This window comes from Talpa europaea (assembly GCF_964194135.1).
Source record: "Talpa europaea genome assembly, chromosome: 5".
Classification (NCBI taxonomy): Eukaryota; Metazoa; Chordata; class Mammalia; order Eulipotyphla; family Talpidae; genus Talpa; species Talpa europaea.
The window spans coordinates 115,677,099-115,699,025 of NC_140071.1; the positions used below are offsets into that span (position 1 = coordinate 115,677,099).

General features: G+C 39.8%; 1 protein-coding gene across 1 annotated transcript in view; it reads right to left on the bottom strand.

Moving 5' to 3' along the window:
• DCUN1D4 (defective in cullin neddylation 1 domain containing 4) overlaps positions 1-21,927 on the bottom strand; it is a gene marked incomplete at both ends in the record, with an annotated part of 65,087 nt that overhangs the window by 38,977 nt on the left and 4,183 nt on the right. Inside the window, 2 exons of the mRNA XM_084233841.1 lie at positions 7,060-7,099; positions 7,276-7,346. Coding sequence (XP_084089967.1) covers positions 7,060-7,099; positions 7,276-7,346 — 111 coding nt within the window. The remainder of the gene's footprint in view (positions 1-7,059; positions 7,100-7,275; positions 7,347-21,927) is intronic.

Consider the following 21,927-nt stretch of genomic DNA (forward strand, 5'->3'; position numbering starts at 1 on the left):
ACAAGGTCTCAGAAGTGTTAAATGCTACATTCTGGACCCCACATCTCTCCTCCTCCTGCTGGCCCCATGACAGAAGGCCTGGACCTTTCAGTGGGCTTTCGGGACAAGAGAGAGCACACAGCACCAGGGTTTGAGTGATCTTCATTCAATAAATGCACTCCAGCTTTTCATTTAACTATTGTGGCTTGGTCAATACCCTATTCTGGTTATCAACTGAAAAATGAGAACTGTGATATCTACCTATCAGGATTTTTTCAGGGAAAAAAATCCATTCAATCAGTGCTTTGTGCCAAGTGCTGTGGGCAGCTGGACACTGGGAATATAAAGAAACACTGTCTGCAAGTCACAATGGAGGAATATTGGCACTCATCACGCCTCACAACAACGCTCAGAGGTAGGCATTGTCAGCATCCCATTTTTCAAACGAAGAAAAGCAAAACAGAAAGAGCAACGGAGCCCTGGAAAGCAGTGCATGAAGTCACGATCAACTGTATGGGGCCATCTTTCACAGAGAAATGATGTCTGTTCAACTCCCTGATGCCCACTGCAGTTCCGGCACTCACTGGTATCTGGTCCTCTCATCCCCACCCCTCAGGAAGGCTGAAGCAAACTAATACCCCAGCAAAGTTACAAAGGACTACACTGCACAGCTCTGCAGGAAGAACCTTAGAACCCATGACAATGAAGAGTCCCAGGCTACATAAAAAGCAATTTTTTTAATGTCGAGGATAACAAGCTTACTTAAAATAAAATTTGCTAACATGAACTAAATCAACAAAATACACAGAGGTCACTCAATTCCAGACTTTTTGGCCTGAACCTGCTCCCTTCCACCTCAGGGATCCTACCTGAGCAAGAGCAGCAACTCAGTTTTAAGGGCACTTACAAAGGGGTTCATTTTGAAGGGCCCTGTCTGGTTCACCTGTGTATATACAGCAGCTAACACAATATCTCAGTACAGTAGTAAGATATACGCGTTACTGAGACTGCAGCAGTAGACTCTCAGTTTTTGTTGAATAAATATGTTCCTAAAACATGCATAAATAAAATTCTGCTTAAAAAAAATATACACCTAATCATTTCAGATTTTTTTTTCCATCTGTCCGTGAAACCAGACTAAGTTTTCTGGTAGGTAGGATTTTTTTAAAGTACAAATATTCAAGAATGTTTACTTCTTAAAGCAACTCTGTGATTTTTTTATAATAAAAATTCTTAAACATAAAAGAATGTTTTACAAACGTATAGTCATAGTCTTAATTTAGACTTTACTAGCTCAACATTTTTATCACTTAATCTTCAATTAAACTGAACTACCTTTAAACTAATAAAAAATTTGCAAGCAAATAACATAAATAAGGAAGCTATGCAATGTTTATCTGCTTCAAAGAATAAACTATATGAATGTTTTAAAAATACCTATGAGTACAATCTAATACTATAGGTAGAGGCAAAAGAAACCTACTAAAACTAGTATTTTAATAAACTTAATAATTGCAAAGCACTTTTAAAGTTACCTTATATTCACAAATCTAAAAGGTATTATTACTGCCTCGATTAGATTTTTAAAAATGGCCAATAAAATTGAGCATCTGAAAGATCCTAGATCAATAAGTACTTAACATATAAAAGCAACTTCTTAACAAACTTTAAGAAACCCAAAAGGTCATTTAACATGATTGGCAATGCATGTTTTATTCTTTGCCAAGTACCCAAGAAAAATCTTTTTTTTTTTTAAAAGATTTATTTTATTTACTTATGCATACAAAACTGGGGTGTAGGACAAAGGTGGGAGGGGTGCGGTGAGAGGATTCATCAGAGACAGAGTGGGGAGCAGAACTGGCAGATCTATTGAAATACACTGCTGAGGGGAGCAGTGGAGAAGTTAGCTCCCTGGGTAAGTTAGCTCCTTTGAAGCTTGCTTGTGGCAGTGGCTGCTGATAGCTTCATAGTGCTGAGACTTAACCTTTTGTGCCACCAAGGAGGCCCCCAAGCAAAATCTTAAAAATGATTTTAAGAATCCATTTTAAATCCCATTAGAAATGTTTACCAGAGGGCCTCCCCTGGTGATGCAGCGGTTGAGCACTGGGCTGTGAAGCTGCCCACAGCCTCTGCAGCGCCGGTTCGATCCCCAGCCGTCGGCTGCTCCCCTCAGCAGTGTATTTCGTCGGTCTGCCTGTTCTGTTCCCCGCTCTGGCTCTGGTGAATTCTCACCGTCCCGCGCTTCTGACTGTAACTAGTGCTTGCATAAATAAATAAATAAATCTTTAAAAAAAAAAAAAAAAGAAAAAAAGAAAAGAAAGAAATATTTAGCAGAGGGCCTCCCTGGTGATGCAAGAGGTTAAGTCTCAGCACTATGAAGCTATTGGCAGCTTCTCACACAACCCCCCACCCCCGCCCCCACCTCTGGCATAAACCTCAGCTCTTGTATGCATAAATAAATAAAAGAAATCTTTTTTTAAAAAAAGAAATATTTACTAGCTATATATGAAAGTCACAATTTTTCATAATATAAAGAAGGAAGAAGCAGAAGAGAAGAATCTCAGCAAGTATTCCCAAACTATAATTCACACTCCATAATATTATCTTGATTGATATTCTGGTGTTCAGTCTAAATACTTCAACATTTAGATGGACAACAAGTCTGCAATCAACTCTCCTATCATTTGAAGTCTTTGATTCTTTTTTTTTCCAAACTTTTTTTTTTTTTTAAGATTTATTTATTCATGCATACAAGAGATGGGGTACAGGCCAGAGTTGTGGAGGGTGAGAGGATTCACCAGAGACAGAGTGGGGAACAGAACAGGCAGATCTACTGAAATACACTGCTGAGGGGACACAGTGGGCGAGTCAGGAGAGGTCTACTGAGCCATGTGGGTAGCTCCCTAGCCAGCTGGGATCGAACTGGCTGCCAGAGACTGCGAGTTGCTTCATAGTGCAGTGATTAACCCCTTGTACCACCAGAGAGGCCCCCAGTCTTTGATTCTTTTTTATGTGATCCTTAGGCAAGCAACTTTTTTTTTTTTTTTTTTTTTTTTTTTACAAAGGGTTATGATTCGAGTTCAGATTCACTTCTTTTGGGTTCAGTGTTTAAAGAGAACAAATTAAACATTCTATTAACCGACTATACTTTCAGATAAATCAGTCAGTGAATATAGCCATTCTTCTCTCATTAAATAATTAGAAATACTGCCAACATTTTCCAACACATCCTATTATTTAGTCCTAGAATATAAATTTTAAAGAGCAACTTGAGTTCATCTAGATTAGACCAAAGGCCCTTTAATGTTTACCCAGCTTGCTGTTTGGATGACAATTTAACTGAGCATGTCATTCTTAATAAATGGTATTTAAGTAGATACTCCACTGCCTCCTTTTAAAAAAAAAAAAATAATAAATCTTTCTACTTGTGGGCCTCAAGTTAAAAAAAATCCTGATCAGAATTCATTTCTATAAGATGTTAAATTGTGTACCCAATTTTCAGTCCCAACCCCAACAAGAAGTCAATAAAATTAGAAGTTTTCTGACTTTTCCAAACTTAGTACAAACACATATTCCCATAAAAAAATCTCACCATCTAATTTCTCATTTTAGTAAATTTGCTGTATCACTGCCTTGTTTCACTTAGTAAGATTTTACATGATTCATTCTGCTACTTCAACACTTTCATATAGCTATTCCACCTCACTTTTCATTGTGCAAATGATTTCAAGTCAATAAACAGATTGCATTTTAAGACTTCTTATGAGTGCCTAATGTTCAATTTCATTTTCCTGAACAGATCCCTGACCTATTTGCTTGCTTGAGTGAAACAAGCAAGCAAATGCCCAATTTTTATCCTACTGTTTAAGACAAAATTTATCTTCCCTTTTCCCTAATATTGACTTCTGATATCAATGTCTTCCTTATTCATTTTTCTGGTGCTCTTTGTTGAGTTTCTTAAAATTCACTCCCTATATTTTGCGCTTATTTCTCTACATTTAGTGTTCCCTCTCTCTCACTCACTCACTGGAAGATTGGAAGCATCAAAGCTGGAAGACATGAGCCCCTTTTATCCTTAGGTCTGGTTATTCCATATACAGTTTTTATAGATAATGCTCAAAGTACAGTGGGTCCAGAGATTCAAAAGAGCACCACGGTGATTTTCTCATATCTGCAAACATAGATTTTATGTCATTTAATTTTTATAGTATACTCTGTCAGATATGATAATCACACAAGTGATGCTATAACCGATGGGAAGTGTTAAATGAAATGGACTACTGTCAAGAAGTTACTGATGGTGGGCCTCCCCTGATGGCTCAGGCGGTTGAGCGCCACACGGTAAAGCTGTCCGCAGTGCCTCTGCAGCGTGGGTTCGATCCTGGCTGGCCGGTGAGAATTCCACATGGCATGGCAGACCTCTCCTGTCTCACCTGCTGCTCCCCTCAGCACTGTATTTCATCAGTCTGCCTGTTCTGTTCCCCACTCTGTCTCTGGTAAATCCTCTAACCCTCCCGCACATCTGGCCTGTACCCCAGTTCTTGTATGCATGAATGAATAAATAAATCTTAAAAAAATAAATAAATCTTAAAAAAAAAAAAGAAGCTACTGATGCTAATTTACACTGACTGACTTGTGGTATCAGCAACACACCAACATGTCATTTACTAAACATCAGATATAACCACTGTCCCCAAGGGTGAAAGAGGGGGTATGAGGCCACTTTCATTTTCCTTAATTACAGCTTATTAAATTGACACATTCAGGTTAAATATTAAGATGTGAAACTACTATATAACAATACTCATTTAAACCCAAAGTTCAAAGTTAACTATATAATACACAATACATAGAACTTAAAGATCTTATTACCTGCACTAAGGGAAAGACAACCTAAAGACTTCACAAATATAAAGTTCAGTTTTAAATATCAAAGCTTCACTAACTCTTTAAGTTTAAAAAAAATCTTCAAAGTACACCAACATATTTTTCCAGTATAGGAGAGAAATGTGCTCTTTTTCTTAACTATTGAAACTGGCGCTGACCTGAAATTTCATTTCAGCATTATTGGCAGCAGAAAAAAGTTAAACATATTTAAATGTACATCAAACGTGTATCAGTGTACATCTATTCATGAAATAGAAAATTATACAGACATTAAAAGGTAAAACAGATGTTTATAAATGTGCTACTATAAAAGATATCTGAGTGACAAAATAAGATGTACAAACAAATATATACTTGGATTTGGGGGAAAATGTATCATCATCATCATTTGGGAAACAGATATAAGAATATAAGTGTTTCTCTGGAGAACAAATGTGGAGGGTGAGGCACTAAAATGGGACAGAAGCCTTCACTTTGTTTTATACATTTTCAACACTTCTTTTAAAACAATGTGCATGTAACACTTTTAAAATTATTTTTAGTTGATCTGTACTAAATGACAAGAAAGGTCAGGAAAGGGGCCCTCTATGGCCTGGTCTTCTAGAACATTCCAGGCATGGTCTCAGCCCCCTTTTCTAACTTCTTTCCTTGAAAGGAGGAAAGTCTGAGCTAACTGGTGAATGCAGGAAGAAGGACTTGAGGAAAGGAGCCTACCCCTTCCCAACACTCTTTAAGATCTGGCTGTCAACAGATACTTCTGTCATAAGTCAGAGGACTAAAAGGGGGGTCAAAAGAGTGTGATGGCCTGTCCTGATCTAGTCATGGTGACGAATGGGTGTTAGGGTAATTGAGGTAAAATACTGTAAAGTCTGTGTATTCTTTTTTATTTTTTTTATTTTTTTTTTGTGGGACCCTCACATGGCCGGGGATCGAACTGGCACTGCAGAGGCTGCGGGCAGCCTCGCAACCCAGCGCTCAACTGCTGCGCCACTGGGGAGGCCCAAGTCTGTGTATTCTTGCAGCACATTTGTGTTAGTTCCTTTTTGTGCCTAATTTTCAAATGATTCAGAATCAATTTGGAGGGAAGGGAGGGGAGAGTTCCGAATCCCAACACCCTCCAATATACAGCATTATTTGAAAAGACAAATGCTCTATACTATGTACAATATAATCTCAATGATGCTAAATGGAAAACCTTCTATAAAAACACATGCATAAAGATGTCTAGAACAACAAATATTGAATAGTATATACTGAGGGGAAAGGGGGTGAATTCGAAGACATGAAGGAAGACTGTCACTTTTTATTCCATTTACTTCTGTGCTATTCAAAATTCTGCAACAAGCATATATTCACATATTACTGTGGTAAATTTCAAAAAAATTTAATATATTTTATAAAATTTAATAATATATAAATTTAATACTTTTAAAATATATTTTCAAAATATTAAAATATATAATAACTTCTGCTGGAAGTTTTAGGACCATTGATCAAATGTAAGTTTCTGAACCTTATGACTATCAACAGTTTATAGAGAGTGGTTCTCAAAGTGTGGTCTTCCAACCAGGAGCACCAGCACCATCAGGGAACCTGCCAGGAATGCAAACTCTAGGGCCTCTCCCCAAGTCTACAGAATCAGAAACAACATGAGTAGAGCCTACCACTCTGTTGTAACGGGGCCTCCCCAAGTGATAACTGCTAGCTAAATTTTGAGAATCACAAGGGTAGAGAATCATTTACAATAATCAATTTTTCCATTCATAAATCCTCAGGACCTATACAAGAAACACACACACACACACACCCTTAGCTAACTACCAAATCATTTTTTATATCAATTCAACGGGCATTTATGGAATACCTTTCAAACTGCATTCTTAAATAGTACAATTTTAATATAAACTAAAATACTTCAATAGCAAAACAATATCTTAAAAACACAACGGAGAATCCCTCGCCCCTTTAAAGGGATTAAAGCATGCTGTCATCACCCAGCACCCCTAAAAGAGATTTCTTACTGGGAAGACGATGTAACATGGCTGCCTTCACTACAACCGAAGAATCAGCTCCAGCCAAGTAACTACCTATTAGTGGAGTGTATTACAGCAACATACAGCATGCTCAACTAGTTGTCAAAACTTTGTATGAGGAAGTTTATTTAAAATTAAGTAGTGTTAGCATCAAAGATACCTGTTTGGTGATCGTCTTGGCCAACGTCTTCTGTTAAATTCTGAAAAAAATATGCTCATTACTAAAAAAATCACATATCATGCAGCAAGTTTTAAAATTTAGTATTTTTATAAACAGCTGATATCTTAATATCTGTCATCTAAATTTTTATCAAATATACACTTAAAACAACTACTTCAAACAGTTGGTAGTATTGTTTTTAAAGGATTGACTTACTAGTTTATTAAGGGTGTGGTAGATCTTATGAATATTTGCCAGTGTTGAGAGATGAGAGTTCAGCTGAAAGTCTTTAAAAGAAGAAGGGGGAAACTTCAGTATCAATTATTTCCCATACTGCAAAAAGACTAAAAAAAAAAAAAAAAAAGCTCAAAAGCGAAAATAAATAAATGTTTTGATACAACTGAATACTATCTCCATCAATTTGATACTTATTCAATAAAACACAACAGGCAACCACTAATCTATCTCTAGAAATGATGTCTGATAATAAAGTTAAATTTCCAACCAAATGGTAACATTTGAATTCTAAGGCAAAACAAAAATACTTCAGTAGTTGTAAAAACCTACCAGCAATGAATCTGAACTTAAAAAAAACAGTAATGTGAACAAATTAACAAATCAAACAAAAAGACAGTTTTCAAATTAAACGTGTTCACTTTCTCTTTCCCTTTCTCTTCCCCAGAATTATTATTAAGGATCTCAAGCCCCTGGGAAGAAAATGATAGGAAAGCATCTCAAAGGTTCGGCATTTCTCACAATATATTTTATTGGCTCTTATACAAGAAAGAGGGAAAACAGAGTCTAAGCCCCTCCCCCTCCCATTAAACAAACAAGACAAATCAAAGAACTGCCCTGGCAAGCTCCCAGTCTGAGGGGCCAGGGCCCTTGCAGGAGTCTACAGTTACTTGCACTGCAGTATTAACATGGGCCGCAGAAGCAGAAACACACAAGCAGAAACCACACTTGTAAAAGAAACATGTCCAAATCGAAGACTGTATTGGTATAATTTATTTCTAATAAGTTTAGAAATGCACACTAAATCATACACACAAAACTGAGTTGTTCCATGTTAGAATTCTGTACAATAAAAAATTTTATGTAAATTTGTTAGGTTCTTTAATCTCTAATTTCAAATGTTTTACAAAGTTCAATTTGCAGGCATACATATTAGGCTATGTAAATATGAGTTAAAAGTCTGTATAATTTCATAAAAGAATAAACATTTGTGGAAATATTTTCATAACATAAAACATCAGGTTTTACATTAGTTCCTATTTTCACTATCATGAAAGGTAGTAAAGGTTAGTCTGAAAGAACCTTGAAAAGATAATGTAACTCCCCAAGTAACACCATTCCGACAAAAAGAAAAATAATTTCCCTCCACTGGAACATTTCACTTGAGCCATGGATGGACCAGACGCATAAGAGACCCGAAGAGTAGGCTCTGTAAGAGAAGTTGCCTGTGTTGGGGTCAGACTCTCAGCGCTGCTACTCTGAATCTGGAAAGCAAGTTGACATCCCTGCCAATTTTTAGAAAGCTTTACTTTCTTTTCTAAATCGTGCCAGGAATCCAGTTCTGGACTGGCCTGCAGGGCAGAGGGCCGGCAGGCAGCAGAGTCACTGACAGACAACGCCACTGACAGGAGCAGCAGACCCTGCATGCACCCAGCGGCAGCCAGGTAGGGACACGACAGTGACAACCATAGAGATGATCTAAAGAATCAGAGTTTTTGGCTGAGAGCAGGGTCTCAGGCTCTGAATGAAGCCTTGAATTTAGACAAGTGTTAACTTTTTGGTATCTGAATGGTTTAGTCTTATACCTTACTTAAGGTAAATGATGACATAATATGGCACAGAATATTGATTGTCCATCTTATTTTGTACAACTGCAATTTAAGGGGGGTGTGTGTGAATGTATGTGTGGTTGTTTACTTACGTTTCCATTCAAACATGATCTGGGTCTCTAAAGTTAGAAGCAACAGCCTGATCTGAAAGAGGTTTTAGGGAGCTTAAAGATACACCAACTCCTTTTCCCAACCCCCTCCACTAGCAAGTTATAAACCTGCTTTGTTCTCAAATTGAAAACAGGATGACAAATGATATATTCTATTATCATCTTTAAATATAAATTAAACTCCCTTTAAGAAAATAAAAGGGGGGCCACCCGGTGGTGCAGCGGTTGAGTGCTGGGTTGCGAAGCTGCCCACAGCCTCTGCAGAGCCAGTTTGATCCCCGGCCACTGGGCGAGGGTCCCACATGGCGCGCAGACCTCTCCTGCCGCCCGCTGCTCCCCTCAGCAGTGTACATCGTCAGTCTGCCTGCTCTGCTCCCCGCTCTGGCTCTGGTGAATTCTCTCACCCTCCCGTGCTTCTGACTGTAGCCAGTGCTTGTATAAATAAATAAATAAATCTTTAAAAACAAATAAATAATTTTTTTTTTTTTTAAAAAAAGAAAACTTAAAGAGTCTAGAACCTCTCTGTTCACTGAGGCCACACAGGAGGAACGAGAAGGGGGCTTGCCAAAGATCATTAAGCAAATGAGGTCTCCAGAATCCCCTTATGCTTTTTTTTACCACCCTGATGTTAATTCAACTGTCAAAATTCACATGAGAGAATCTAAACAAATGAAAATTGCTATATTCTTACACACATTGAGGTCTTTCAACCTCTCTCTAGAGGTCTAATAGCTGTTTTGAATCTCAGATCTACCAGTTATTTAACCTCCCAATGTCCTCATCTATAAAATGAGATTACAATGCCCAGACATTCACTAACAATCCTAATAAGGCTTAACAAAAGATACCAATTATCACTATATTCTCATAAACCATTTTCCTCACCACACAGCTATCTAAAATAGTCTCTATTTCTCTGGGTCCAAGTCAAGCCCCACATAAAAGACCCAAAAGTTGGAGCTCCCTCTGTGATTGAGGCACATGGTTTATACAGCTCTACAGCCTTCCTATATTCTTACACCACCATCTGATGTTCATAAATGAGAGTCAAAGATAATCTCAACATAGTAGGAAAAACATACTGGAGTGTTTAAGGACAGGTTCTGTGTATGAAGCTTCTCTTTACAGACAATGAGAAAAATAAGATTCATTTCACAAATCACAGTGTCCACATCCATATACATCACCACCTTTTCTTTAGTTTCACCAAGAAGCCAAAGAAGAGACACAAATTCAGGGGAAAGACCAAAATAGCACTAAAAGATAAATCCACAAAGGTTAGCACATACTGAGTTTATGGTTCAACTGTTCAGTGTTCAGGGCAAGTAATAGACCTTGAAATCTAAAATAGATTTCACATCCTTAAGGAAAAGATGCTAAGGGTAAAGATCAAATACTTTACAGAGAATGTATTTAGGAAAGCACTAACTGATTCATAAAAATCTCCTTCTGCACCTATTCAATTCCAAAGGATAACGTGAGGTTAACTCAACTTTATTTCATGATCAAATGGCTCTCCACAGTAAAGTGGTGGCAAGGTTTGAGTTTCCTGTGTGACATACAAATCCTGTATTCTGTATTAAAAGCAACAAATCGCTCTGCAAAAGGGTAGAGCCTGCTTAATAAATAGCTTGTCTATAATATCCTGTCTATAGTATCTTCTATAGTATCTTCTGGGTAGTCTTAAAACTATCAACAAAAATTGCCTGGGCATGAAGGTTTCTGGGAATGTTTGCTGGTTTTTTGGTAATTACCATTTGCTGTGGCCTACATAATATTAAAAAAAAAATAAAATAAATGCCCCCAAGGTGAATCAAAATCCATTCCTCCAAACTACCCTAGGCAATGAGTCTCACAAGAGAGAGACATAAACATTATGAATGAAAAACAATTACAGATAAGTTCAGAAAATGACCAACACCAAAAGAATCAAATTAAAATTTAGCAGACCTAACAAGAGCCTATTTCTAATAAGGGATCAGAAATAATTTAAGTGCATAAAAGCTGAATCTTCCCTTTAGATAATAAATAATCCTTTGTAAAATATAGTTAGGGGATGATTTCAACTGTAATAACAGCCAAAAGAATAACACACACAGAAAGAAGCAAATAGGTAACATACTAATGAAGACACAATAAAAGTTTACTAAAAGGCATAAATGCAGTTATAATATTTCTGGACTAGAAAGACCCAGTATTGTAGAGCAATTACTTCTTCCTTTACTAAACTACAAATTAAATGCAATCAAATATCTATTCCTCCTTGCCTCCCAGATCCTTACCCCAAAGAAGGGGTGGGGAAAAGTGAGGGAGTCAGGCAAGCTTGGCAAATTGATTCCAAAGTTCATCTGGAAGAAAAAATATGCTAGACTTGCCAAGAAATTGTTGAAAAAGAATGAGGAAGAACTTGCCTATCAGATGCACACAATACACACAGTATAAAGCAGGTGAACTGTGTAGAAGGCAACATCGTAAATATTTTAGGCTTTGCAGATCACCAGCACTAAACATAAGAGCGAGGCTGTGTTCCCACAGAACTTTATTAAAAAACTACCAAGTGGGCCACATATCACTTATGGGTTGTAGTTTGCCATTCCAGATTGCTTTTATTCACCTCCCTGATTTTAAAAGTACAGCAATTACAGCAGTACGGTAACATGTTCAGGAAGACAAACCTATGGAAAAGCGCTGATAAACATATGCATATGATATATGTATAAACACATATAAAATTAGTGTAAGATAAAACAGCATTTCAAATGAATAGGGAAGAGACAACTATTATCAGTGCATAGAGTGACAACTTGCCAACATATGGAAAAGTTAAAATTAATTCCAACTTCACCCAAAAATTACAGATAAAGGAAAAGATGTTCAAGGCAAAAGAAAAGTCCTTGTCATGGGCTCAGGGAACATTCTTCACATTTCCTCAGGTTGCCATTTGCACATGACCGTCTACAGAACCTTGCCAGTCCAACAAATGGAGTTTTTCTTCACTCTTTATCACCTTTTGCCATGCTTTACTTTTCTTTTATACACATATTTGTTTGCCATCTTCCTCTCCCATTAGAATATCAGCCATGAAGGCCAGAACTTGATCTTGTCCACTGCTCTAGCCCTAGAACAATACCTGGTGCATATTAGGTGCTCAATAAACACTCAACAAAAGAATGAATGCAGATACATAGGCATGAAAGCTTAAATTCTCTACGTCCAGGGCATTTCAAGTGCATCCACGTATTTATCTTCGAATGTGAGCAGCACAATGGTAAAAGAGGAAACTCAAGGAACCTGTGACTCCTGCTCACCACTTTAGACTTAATTTCCTAAGGATTTGTATTTCCAACTGAGACCAAAGGGGATGCAAATGTAACAAACAGCACATTCCAGCAGCATCTATTCTTCTCAATGATAATCCATCTACAACAATTTTACACAGAAACAAAAACATGATTATGGCACAGAACTTTAAGGAAATTCTACCAAACAGGGCTTAGTTCTCAAGATCCTCATCAGACCTCTGCCACAGCTGAACTTTGGTGGAGAAGTATGAGCAGCACTGCTCTGGGTCAGGTACCACAGATGTGGCTCAACCAGGAGTCTGTTTAAAGAAAAGTCACTCTAAGGCAAACGGCATGGATGAAGGGTGGCCTGGACTTTCAGGAAGACTACTGGGAAGTGACTGAAGTGGGAAACTCTCTGGGACTTAAGTTAGACACTGGTAGTAAAAATGCAACGGAATAATCCTGAGTATAATGGGAATGCAGAATATCCACATTTAACTCACACAAATTTAACTTCATTCACTTAGCAAAAAAAGAAGACGGACAGCAGAAAGAAATTCAGTTGTCCTAGTAACTGCCTTCCCTTCTACTAATGAGCAGGAGATGGGCAACACGAATCTGATATTCATTCAATCTATCTCACAACACTCTATGAGTTTAGTATTTACAGATACATTTGCATGAAACATGGTCCCTAAATGCAAGCCAGCTGCTGCAACTTGTGCTGAACTGAAGCACCAGTGATGTGTTCCAATGCTGGAGAAAAGAACTGGCTGTGCTGGATTTATTCAAGACCATCTCTTACGAGCATCTTCCGAAAATATTTCCAGTGGTATTTTTAATGCAAGTGATTTTCACCTTACAAATGGACTTTAGAACTAACCTGTCTATAAAATGCAATTGTACTGTAAAGAAAAAGACTGCATTCAGGAGACAAGAAAGAGAGCTTAACATTTCATGTCTTTTTGTCCAATCCTCCTCATTTTACTCGCTCAGCAGAGTCAGATGGCGAGCTGTAGTTAAGCTGGGAATAAATCACATTTTCTTATTCCCAATGCAAAGCCTCCATTCTAGCTTATTTCTGATCAGAACAAGTGTCCATCTATCTTCATACTGCTTAAAGGAAAAAAAGCAGCAGCATTTCCCACCCAAATTAGTTAATAACCAAGCACACAAACTTAAGAGTAATACTAAATAAAGACACTAAACCTGGTGAAATGCAAAACAACCTACCCACTTTTTCTTTTAAGAAAAACATAACACCATTGTTACTCCTATTTTAAGTACACTTCTTTTATTCACCAAAGATTCATAAGTGTAGTTTACTATTCAGTAGGCCAATTTGAGCAATGTCCACAGGTAAACAAGCTTTTAATGCTGCACTTATGTACAGATATGTGCTAAATAAATGCTTTTTGATGATAATGAACTGATGAACTAAACCAGTAAATGATGAACTAAACCTTCTTGGGGAGAGGGGCCAAGTTATTGCCCAAAAAGCGAAACAAAACTGGACAAAATTGAGTATTATCAAAATTATTATTCATCCTAATGCTCCGGGGGCTGAACAAGCACGCTGATGCAGCAGTGCAGAGCTAGGCCGTCTGGCTGCAACTCTGCAGGCAGCGCTCAGGGCTCTCCGAGCCAGGGCTATATAGCCCACTCCCCTGAAAAAAGTTTTACTCCGTGATATGGAAAAAGGAAAAAAAACAAAAAACCTGCGTTAAAGCCAAGGTTGTACTGTAGTTGAGACCCATTGTTTAGGTTTGCCTGGTCTCCTTCCTTCTAGAAACACAAGCCCTCTATTCTCTAAGAGTTTTAGACAGTTTGAGAATGTTAATGATGTTGAAGAGAGACCCCCTACAGCCTTTATAGGACAGGTAATGAACTTTGATTTCAACCACTGAGATTTTGGATTTGTTACCTCAGCTTAAAAAGAGAAACAAAACAAAACAAAAAACACCCAAGTCCTGAAGTCCTTACAAGGCCCTACATGATCTGACCTAGGTCACCTCATTTCCCTTAGCCCGGCTGCCTCCATTCTGCTACTCTTCCTGGAGTACTCCTGTGACTTCCTACCTCAGCGCTGTGCATTTAATATGCCCTCTGCCTCAGTGACCTCTGACGTTCACAAGGCTGGACAACTGACTTCACTGAAATTACCTACTCAAATGTCACCTCCTTAGAGAGGTGTCCTCTGACTCCCCACTATCCAAAGCAGCAACCCCATCCCCCACCAGACTCAGATCTTTGCATGGCACTCATCACTTTCTGAAAGTTTTTAACAGTTTTATTGAGATATAATCCATATTACAATTCACTTATTTTAAGTGCGCAATTCAATGGTTTTCAGTGGTTTGTCACCCTCATGTTTTGCTTGGCATATATTGATACTTACAATGGGTTTCCATACTGCAAAACTAGGAAAACCCAAAAGTTAGGTTGTGTCCTTCATACTACATGCTCGTCACTGCCAGAAGCAGCATTTTATAATTTCTTATAGAGCATTTTGTAGATAATTTCTTTACCTATAAAATAAATAGTAACCGTGCCTGCCTCACTAAGGATACTTCAAGGATGCAATGAGCAGCGTGCTTACAACAGTACCTGGCACAGGGCAGCACCACCTGAGGGTTGGCTAGGCGTTCACACAGCAGACCAGCCCTGTCAGTTGCCTGGGGCACAGCCCAGGGCAAAGCAGCTACACCTCTTGAGCCCTCTTCTCCAAACCAAACCAGCTCACAAATTAAGCTGCTTAAAACCAATCCAAAATAATAATAAAACCAATCCAGGGGCTCCACATCACAATCACCTGGAGCACTTGAAAAAAGACCAATGCCAGGGGCCCATCCAGATCCATTAAATGAAAGAGGGAGTGGGCTGCCCTTCCTCAGGCAGCGGCTGACTCTGATGTGTAACAAGAGGGGAGAGGTCCATCCCTACCTTCAACTCATTCCACAAGCGGCCGGCAGCCAGCCCCCTCTGGAAACACAACACAGGCCACACAGGAATCCACCTCAGTCACTTTTTCACTCATTCCACCAGCAAGTGAAAAAGATTAAGATCCAGGGTGGGGATTTTATAAGGCTGAAAAGCCAGGCAAAAATGAAAAGCAGCAAAGGTGTTAATGTCATTCTCCATTTACAAAGCACAAAAACCAACAAGGTGAGCCACAGAAAGGGGAAAACTGATAAGGGCTGGGAAGCGGGTCATGGTAGGTGACTCAGCGTTTTCATGGAACACAAGAGCCAAAGCTAAAACCCTCCAAGCAAGCCACTGCTGGTTTTTTCCTCCTAAGTCTCCCAGGACCCATAAAAGAAGCTGGGAGGAGAAACCATGCGCCCAAGAGAGGCCGTGTGCCACCTAGCACCCGTCATCAATGCAGAGTCGGTGCCTGCTGGAGCCATCTCAAAGCAGGCGGCCACTTCAGGACACCCAGCTGGCGGTACTCCCAATGTGACAAGGTACAGAAGGCCCTAGATTCATTCCCTTCACCACACCCCCCTACTGAAGAACACAGATCCACCTGACAGTTCAGAGTAAAAATCATCCTTTAATCACACTGAGATTACAAGAGCCCAGATTTAGGCTAAGGAGTGCAGCAGAGAGCCCAGGGCCAGAGCTCCCACGACGGAGAGGCATCGGAGTTGAAGGACCCTACTTTGCCAACCTCCCTATGTCCCGAGGTCCCGACCTGAACAGCCCGATACAGGATCCTCTTCACAAGGCTATAGTGAGGTCAATGAGCTGCTGCTCACCCCGCACTCGCCACAGTGCTGGCCACGCTGCACCAGTCAAGGGCCATTCCTGCGGCCCCTGCTATTATTAGAATGTAGAAGAGACTAAGACAGACGGAACCTGGAAGGCCAAAAAGTAAAGATGGGGTCTTCAAAGCTCAGACTTCAAGAGCCAATGTCTGCTGAGCTTCCTGTTTAATTAAGAACAAGTAACTGTGGTCTAAATTTGGGAATGGCTTCTGTAGAAAGAGATATTAATGAAGAAAAGACTTAAATTTGTCCTCAACTACAGAAAAAAAATTCAAAGATGTTACAAAAAAAAACTGTATTAGTAGCTCTATAAATGGTAAGTTTTACATTTTCTAGCATTTCTGCAATATTGTTAGCTATCTCCTGCGTTTGGAAAGAAGAAGTGTATGTTTAAAAAGTACTTAATATAAATGTCCATCTAAAATAAAACCTAATACCAAAAATGACTATTTCATTATTGACTAAAGAAAAAATGTGGGAATCATTATCAGTTGCCCATATAAGAATCAGTTTTTAAATATCCATTAGGAATAAGATGGCAGAAATGAGGGAAAAAGGAGGAGCGCAAAAGAAGGAATTTATCCCAGCTCCCCATCCTGCTGGGACTCATTCCAAGAAGAAAAAAACCAAAAGCAAAACAAAGATAACCATATCAATGGGCTCTGCCTGCATCATTCACTGGCCAGTGAGCGACAAACTATGGAATTTCAATTGCCCTACCTCTGATGAGCGTAAGAACCAAGTGCAAAGCACAGACAAAATGCTGAGGGCCACTTCACTGGCAGAGGTGGGGCACCCAGACCCTGGACCTAGAATCTCATCTCGCCACGTACAAGCTGTGTGGCCATGGCAGGTAAGTGACCTTACAGCCCTCAGCCTCCTGTCTGTAAAATGAGCACAATGACAGGACACACACTACTTTGGAGGGTTGTGATGAGGATAAAATGAGTGAATCCAATCAAAGCAGGTGGAGCAAACCAAGAACAATCACTGTCCAGGTGTTAAACCTCCCCCCCCCACTCCCTTTTGTCCCTTTTCTCTCTGTGCCCCACCTCACTGGCTTCTCTCTTTCCTTCTGTCTTGTCCATTCATAAACTCTCCTGGTGCCTCTAATCAGCCTTTCCCCACTGGGCCCCTGGCAATTCCCACCTACCCGTCACTCTGGTCTCCCTAAGGGCCATTCTACTGCCAGTTCTTGGCATCCTCACCTAAGCTGTTCCCTGGGTTGGGAAAGCACCTCCCCCCCCCACACCAATCTCCCAGCACACGCAGATCCCTTTCTTCACATAATAAAACTTCAAATACTAAACTCAACATGACAATTGCTAACCCTGCTCTGAAGTCTAATTTTAATGACTCCCCATTTGTACTCACAGTACCCCGGGGCACCCACCTACCCTACCAGCCTTCATCCCAAACTTCAACTGTTCAATGCTTCTTCTATGCCTCCACCACTGAACTCACTGGAGGGAAAGTCTTAAACATAGGACCCTCCCAGCTGTGTCTGTTACAGCAGCGCCTGGCAACAGGGAAAAGCTGAAATGTTTGGTCATGCCTAAGGGAGACAATGCCTCAGGACGTTCTTTTCTTCCTTATAGCCTCTCATCCTCCTGAAATCAGGAATTCTTGTGGAAGCTCCCAGGGTTGGAGGAGGAGGCTGCTGTGTTTCCTGATTAGTTCTCTGGCGTATGGTGGGTGTTTCCACAAGATTGTAGGGAATTTCAAGAGAATGGCAGGAGTTGGGGTTTCTATAATGTTCTCTCCCGAGGTATTAAGGAGATGGCAGAGCAAATATTTGAAGTCGGACAATCTGACTCTATGGCTATGACACATAACTACTATGCTTTCCTGCCTCCTAACCCTGACCCAGAAAAATTAAAATATATCACATGCGAGGAGCAGATTCTAGCATTGTGTGTCTCTGGATCACAAAGAAGCAAGAAAAGCCATCTACTGGAAAGTTGGTCAAGAGAGTAAGTCATCTAACTCTAGACAGTTCCACGTGGTAATGGATTAATTACCAGCTCTACGATACATATAACACTGACAGTTTTTCTTCGGACTTAATAGTTCAGTTTAAAAAAGAGAGAGGGCCTCCCCAGTGGTGCAGCAGGTTGAGCACAGAGCTGTGAAGCTGTCTGCAGCCTCTGCAGCACGGTTCGCTTCCCAGCTGGCCACGGAGATACCCACATGGCTTGGCAGACCTCTCCTGCCTCACCTGCTGCTCCCCTCAGCAGTGTGCTTCGGTCCTTCTGCCTGTTCTACTCCCCCACTCTGTCTCTGGTGAATCCTCTCACCCTCCCGTGCCTCTGGCCTATACCCCAGCTAATGCATCAATTTAAAAAAAAAAAAAAACTTAAAAAAAAAGAGCACTTTATCACATTTTTTTTTACTGTAATAATCTCATGAACAGCAAAATCACTAATCATCAACTAACATGGAAGAGACCTACGATAATTTAAAAGCCAAAAATTGGGTGAAACATGGAAGAGAGAAGACCGGTTGCAAGAGGTGCAAAGGAACTCTTGAAGGTAATGGAAATATTCTAGATTTTAAATTTAGTGGTGGTTATAACAGTACAAGTACTTTATTAAAATTCAAACAGTGTGTTTAAAGTGGGTACAATTTTATAGTACGTATGCTATACTCAATAAAATTAACTAAAAAGCATTTAGGATCATTAGATATGAATTTTGGATAAACAAATATCCCTTCAAAAAGGATCACAAGAATTATTTCCATGTTTAATATTCCCAAGTCAGATCCAAAGAGCTGCACAAGATGTTATACATTAGATCTTGAACATCACACCTCTAGACTTTAAAGGGACAAAGAAATAATTAGGACAAAACTGCAGTATAGTGCTGCACAGAGTAAGATTTAGTGTTAGTGGGGAGACTGATTCGTAGCTAAGAGTCCTCCCTGATCATCCCAAATGTAGCTACTACAACTGGCATGGGTGGTGTGCTCCCCTCACGTTCTTTAAGTTACCCCGTGAGCCAGGACTGTTGGTCTCTGAAAAGTCAACCAAGTGGAAAGGCACACTGCTGTTCTTCTTCACAAGGGCCTCTGCCACACTGACAAGTGACAGCTCTGGATATTGTATTTCTCAGAATTCTTAGTTGTGCACATCAGAAACCAACTAGTTAATAAACCAGAACAGTGATTTTTCTTTCAAAGGACTACTGAAGAGTTCTCAGAATCTCTGAGAAATCCAAGAGCTGAACCAAGTGCACTGGCTATCCAACCGAAGGCCGCAGGGCGTGGTACAAGAACTTATTAAAATTCAGCCAGCACCTGCTTGATCCCTGGGACTACAATCTTATTAGTCCCAGAAACAGCTGCCACCACTACCCATGCTTTCCAAATGGCCTCCAACCTCTGGCTTTGGATTCACACTAACAGTGGGTTGTCTGTTAGAGCAGCTCTGTTAAGGTGTGAATTCCCCAATCAGAGTAAGTTCCAGGGCCCCTAATACTGACAATACCCACCACAGACACAAATGAATAGTAATACCATCCTCCCCAGGAATACTGCTGATATAGCCCAGCAAGTAATAAAGGGTTTCAAAAATATATACACAAGAAAAAGAATTCTCAAAGACAGAAACTACAAAGAATCATACCCAAAGGCGACACTATTGGGGGAGGGAAAGGGGAAGCAGGGGTTTTTATATCATGTACTGCTTTACTCAGTATATTAATAATTTTTCACAAACTACAAGCCTACCTTCTTAGATTGAAAATCACTCATTAGCACGGTTTTCTAATCAAAAGAAAAACAATTCAAATCTGAAATAGCTAGAATACTGAGCACTACAGGCAAAAAGATTTTTGGATCTGAAACAATCACACAATGATTACTAAAATGCATGCCTCTATTTTCAACACATTTCATTACCATTTTCTACTTAAAGGATTTTTTTTCGAGGGCCTCCCCTGGTGGCACAGCGGTTGAGCACTGGGCTGCAAGGTTGCCCGCAGCCTCTGCAGCGCCAGTTCAATTCCAAGCCACTGGCGAGGGTTCCACATGGCGCGCAGACCTCTCCTGCAGCGCCCACTGCTCCCCTCAGCAGTGTATTTTGTCAGTCTGCCTGTTCTGTTTCCCGCTCTGGCTCTGGTGAATTCTCTCACCCTCCCGCGCCTCTGACTGTACCCAGTGCTTGTATAAATAAATAAATATTTTAAAAAAGGCTATTTTTTTCCATGTATGTATTGCTTAAAAGAATAATTCTCAAGTGGTATTGTTCCTAACCTTGATCTCAGGGGGGAAAAAAGCACAAACTATTAAAAATTATTAACCTAATTCAAGCTGACCAATGAAAAAAATAGCGTTAATGTCAAATTCTCAGAAAAATCACTTCCAATTAACAAACTTTACTTTCTAAATGAAGAAAGCAATCTCTTTGGGCAATTGCAGTGTATTATTGTTAACATTAAGAAATAAACCCTTGCAAACAGAATCTGATCATAAAACAGAATGAGGGAGCAGCACAACCGCTCTGGTCCCGCACCATTCAATCTGTGAGTCCTGCCTTAGCTATGTCTGCCCAGCACTAACAGGCCAGCGAGATATGAACACGGTACTTTCACACACAAGAGTCCAGGTCCCGTACCACACTGCCAGCATTTTATTCTCTCCTAGAGAATTTTTCCATGCCATAAGCAGTCTCCAAAACTGCTATCTGCATGTATTTTAAAAGATTACTTAAATTGGTTTGCATATAGCTGACTTTGTCAAAAAAGGTAGAGAAGGAGTAAGTGAAAGCTTGCCTGGAGAAAATTCCTGGAAGTAAAACCTAAAGACAATGAAAGATGAATCAAAAACATGCTGGAAAGCAGAGGGAAGAATTAAAACCTTGCAGATAATTCACTATTCAGGATTGACCACTTCGATTCAATTCAACACTTATTTGAGGACCTAAGCAGGGCACCTGGCTGGATGAGAAAGTAGATACTAAGACATGGTCCCAGTATCAAGGGATAATAATCTAACTGGGGAGGGGACAAATGAGTAAATAAGCAGCTATTGTCATGTAAGTTAAAAGAGACTAAGTGCTAACAGTACTTTGAAGATTCAATGGAGGGAGAGAGTGAGTCTGCTAGAGAGGAAACAATGACCATAATAAAGGAAAGTCCCACAGATGTAACTGAGGGCAGTGGGTGAGGAGTAGCTAAAGGCAGTAGCAGTCCAGAGGAAAGAAAATGAGATTAAACTACAGAAGTCAGTTCAACCCCAGGTTCTCAGGAGTCTGGTTTGGGTGTAGGGGAATCATATGAACAAACTGGTTCAACTGGTGATGGAGAAAATAAATTTAGAGGAAGATGAGCCCAGCCAAAGGCTACAGGTTATTACAACAATATAAGAGAGAGATGAGACCTATGGCAATGTCAGTAGGTATGGGAAAGGAAAGATGCAGCTTCTCTCTCGCACTGCCGACTAGACAAAGAAAGCATAAGAAATGTGTAGGGTTCCACCAAACAAAAGGTCAAGAAAAAGTCAAAACTAGCAATCTGACGGCAGTACTGAGGCATCCAGCAATGGAGGGGGAGGTGAGGGGGGGCAAACAGGGGAGAAAAGAACACAAGGGCATATGGTGATGGTTCACACAGGGTGAGATGGTGGCAGGAGAACTATGGGGACTACAATGATGTAAGAAAAAAAATTAATTAATAATTTAAAAAAAAAAGATATGTGGAGGGTTCCAGTTTGGAACTGTAGTTTGAGTAACCAAACAAATGAAATCAATTGGTCTTTGTTTCTTTTTGTTTTGGTTACTCGTAAGCTCAGGGTCAAATATACGGCGTAAACATATGGCAAACATTTATGCGCAGTCTGATAGGATTATATTTGTGCTTAATAA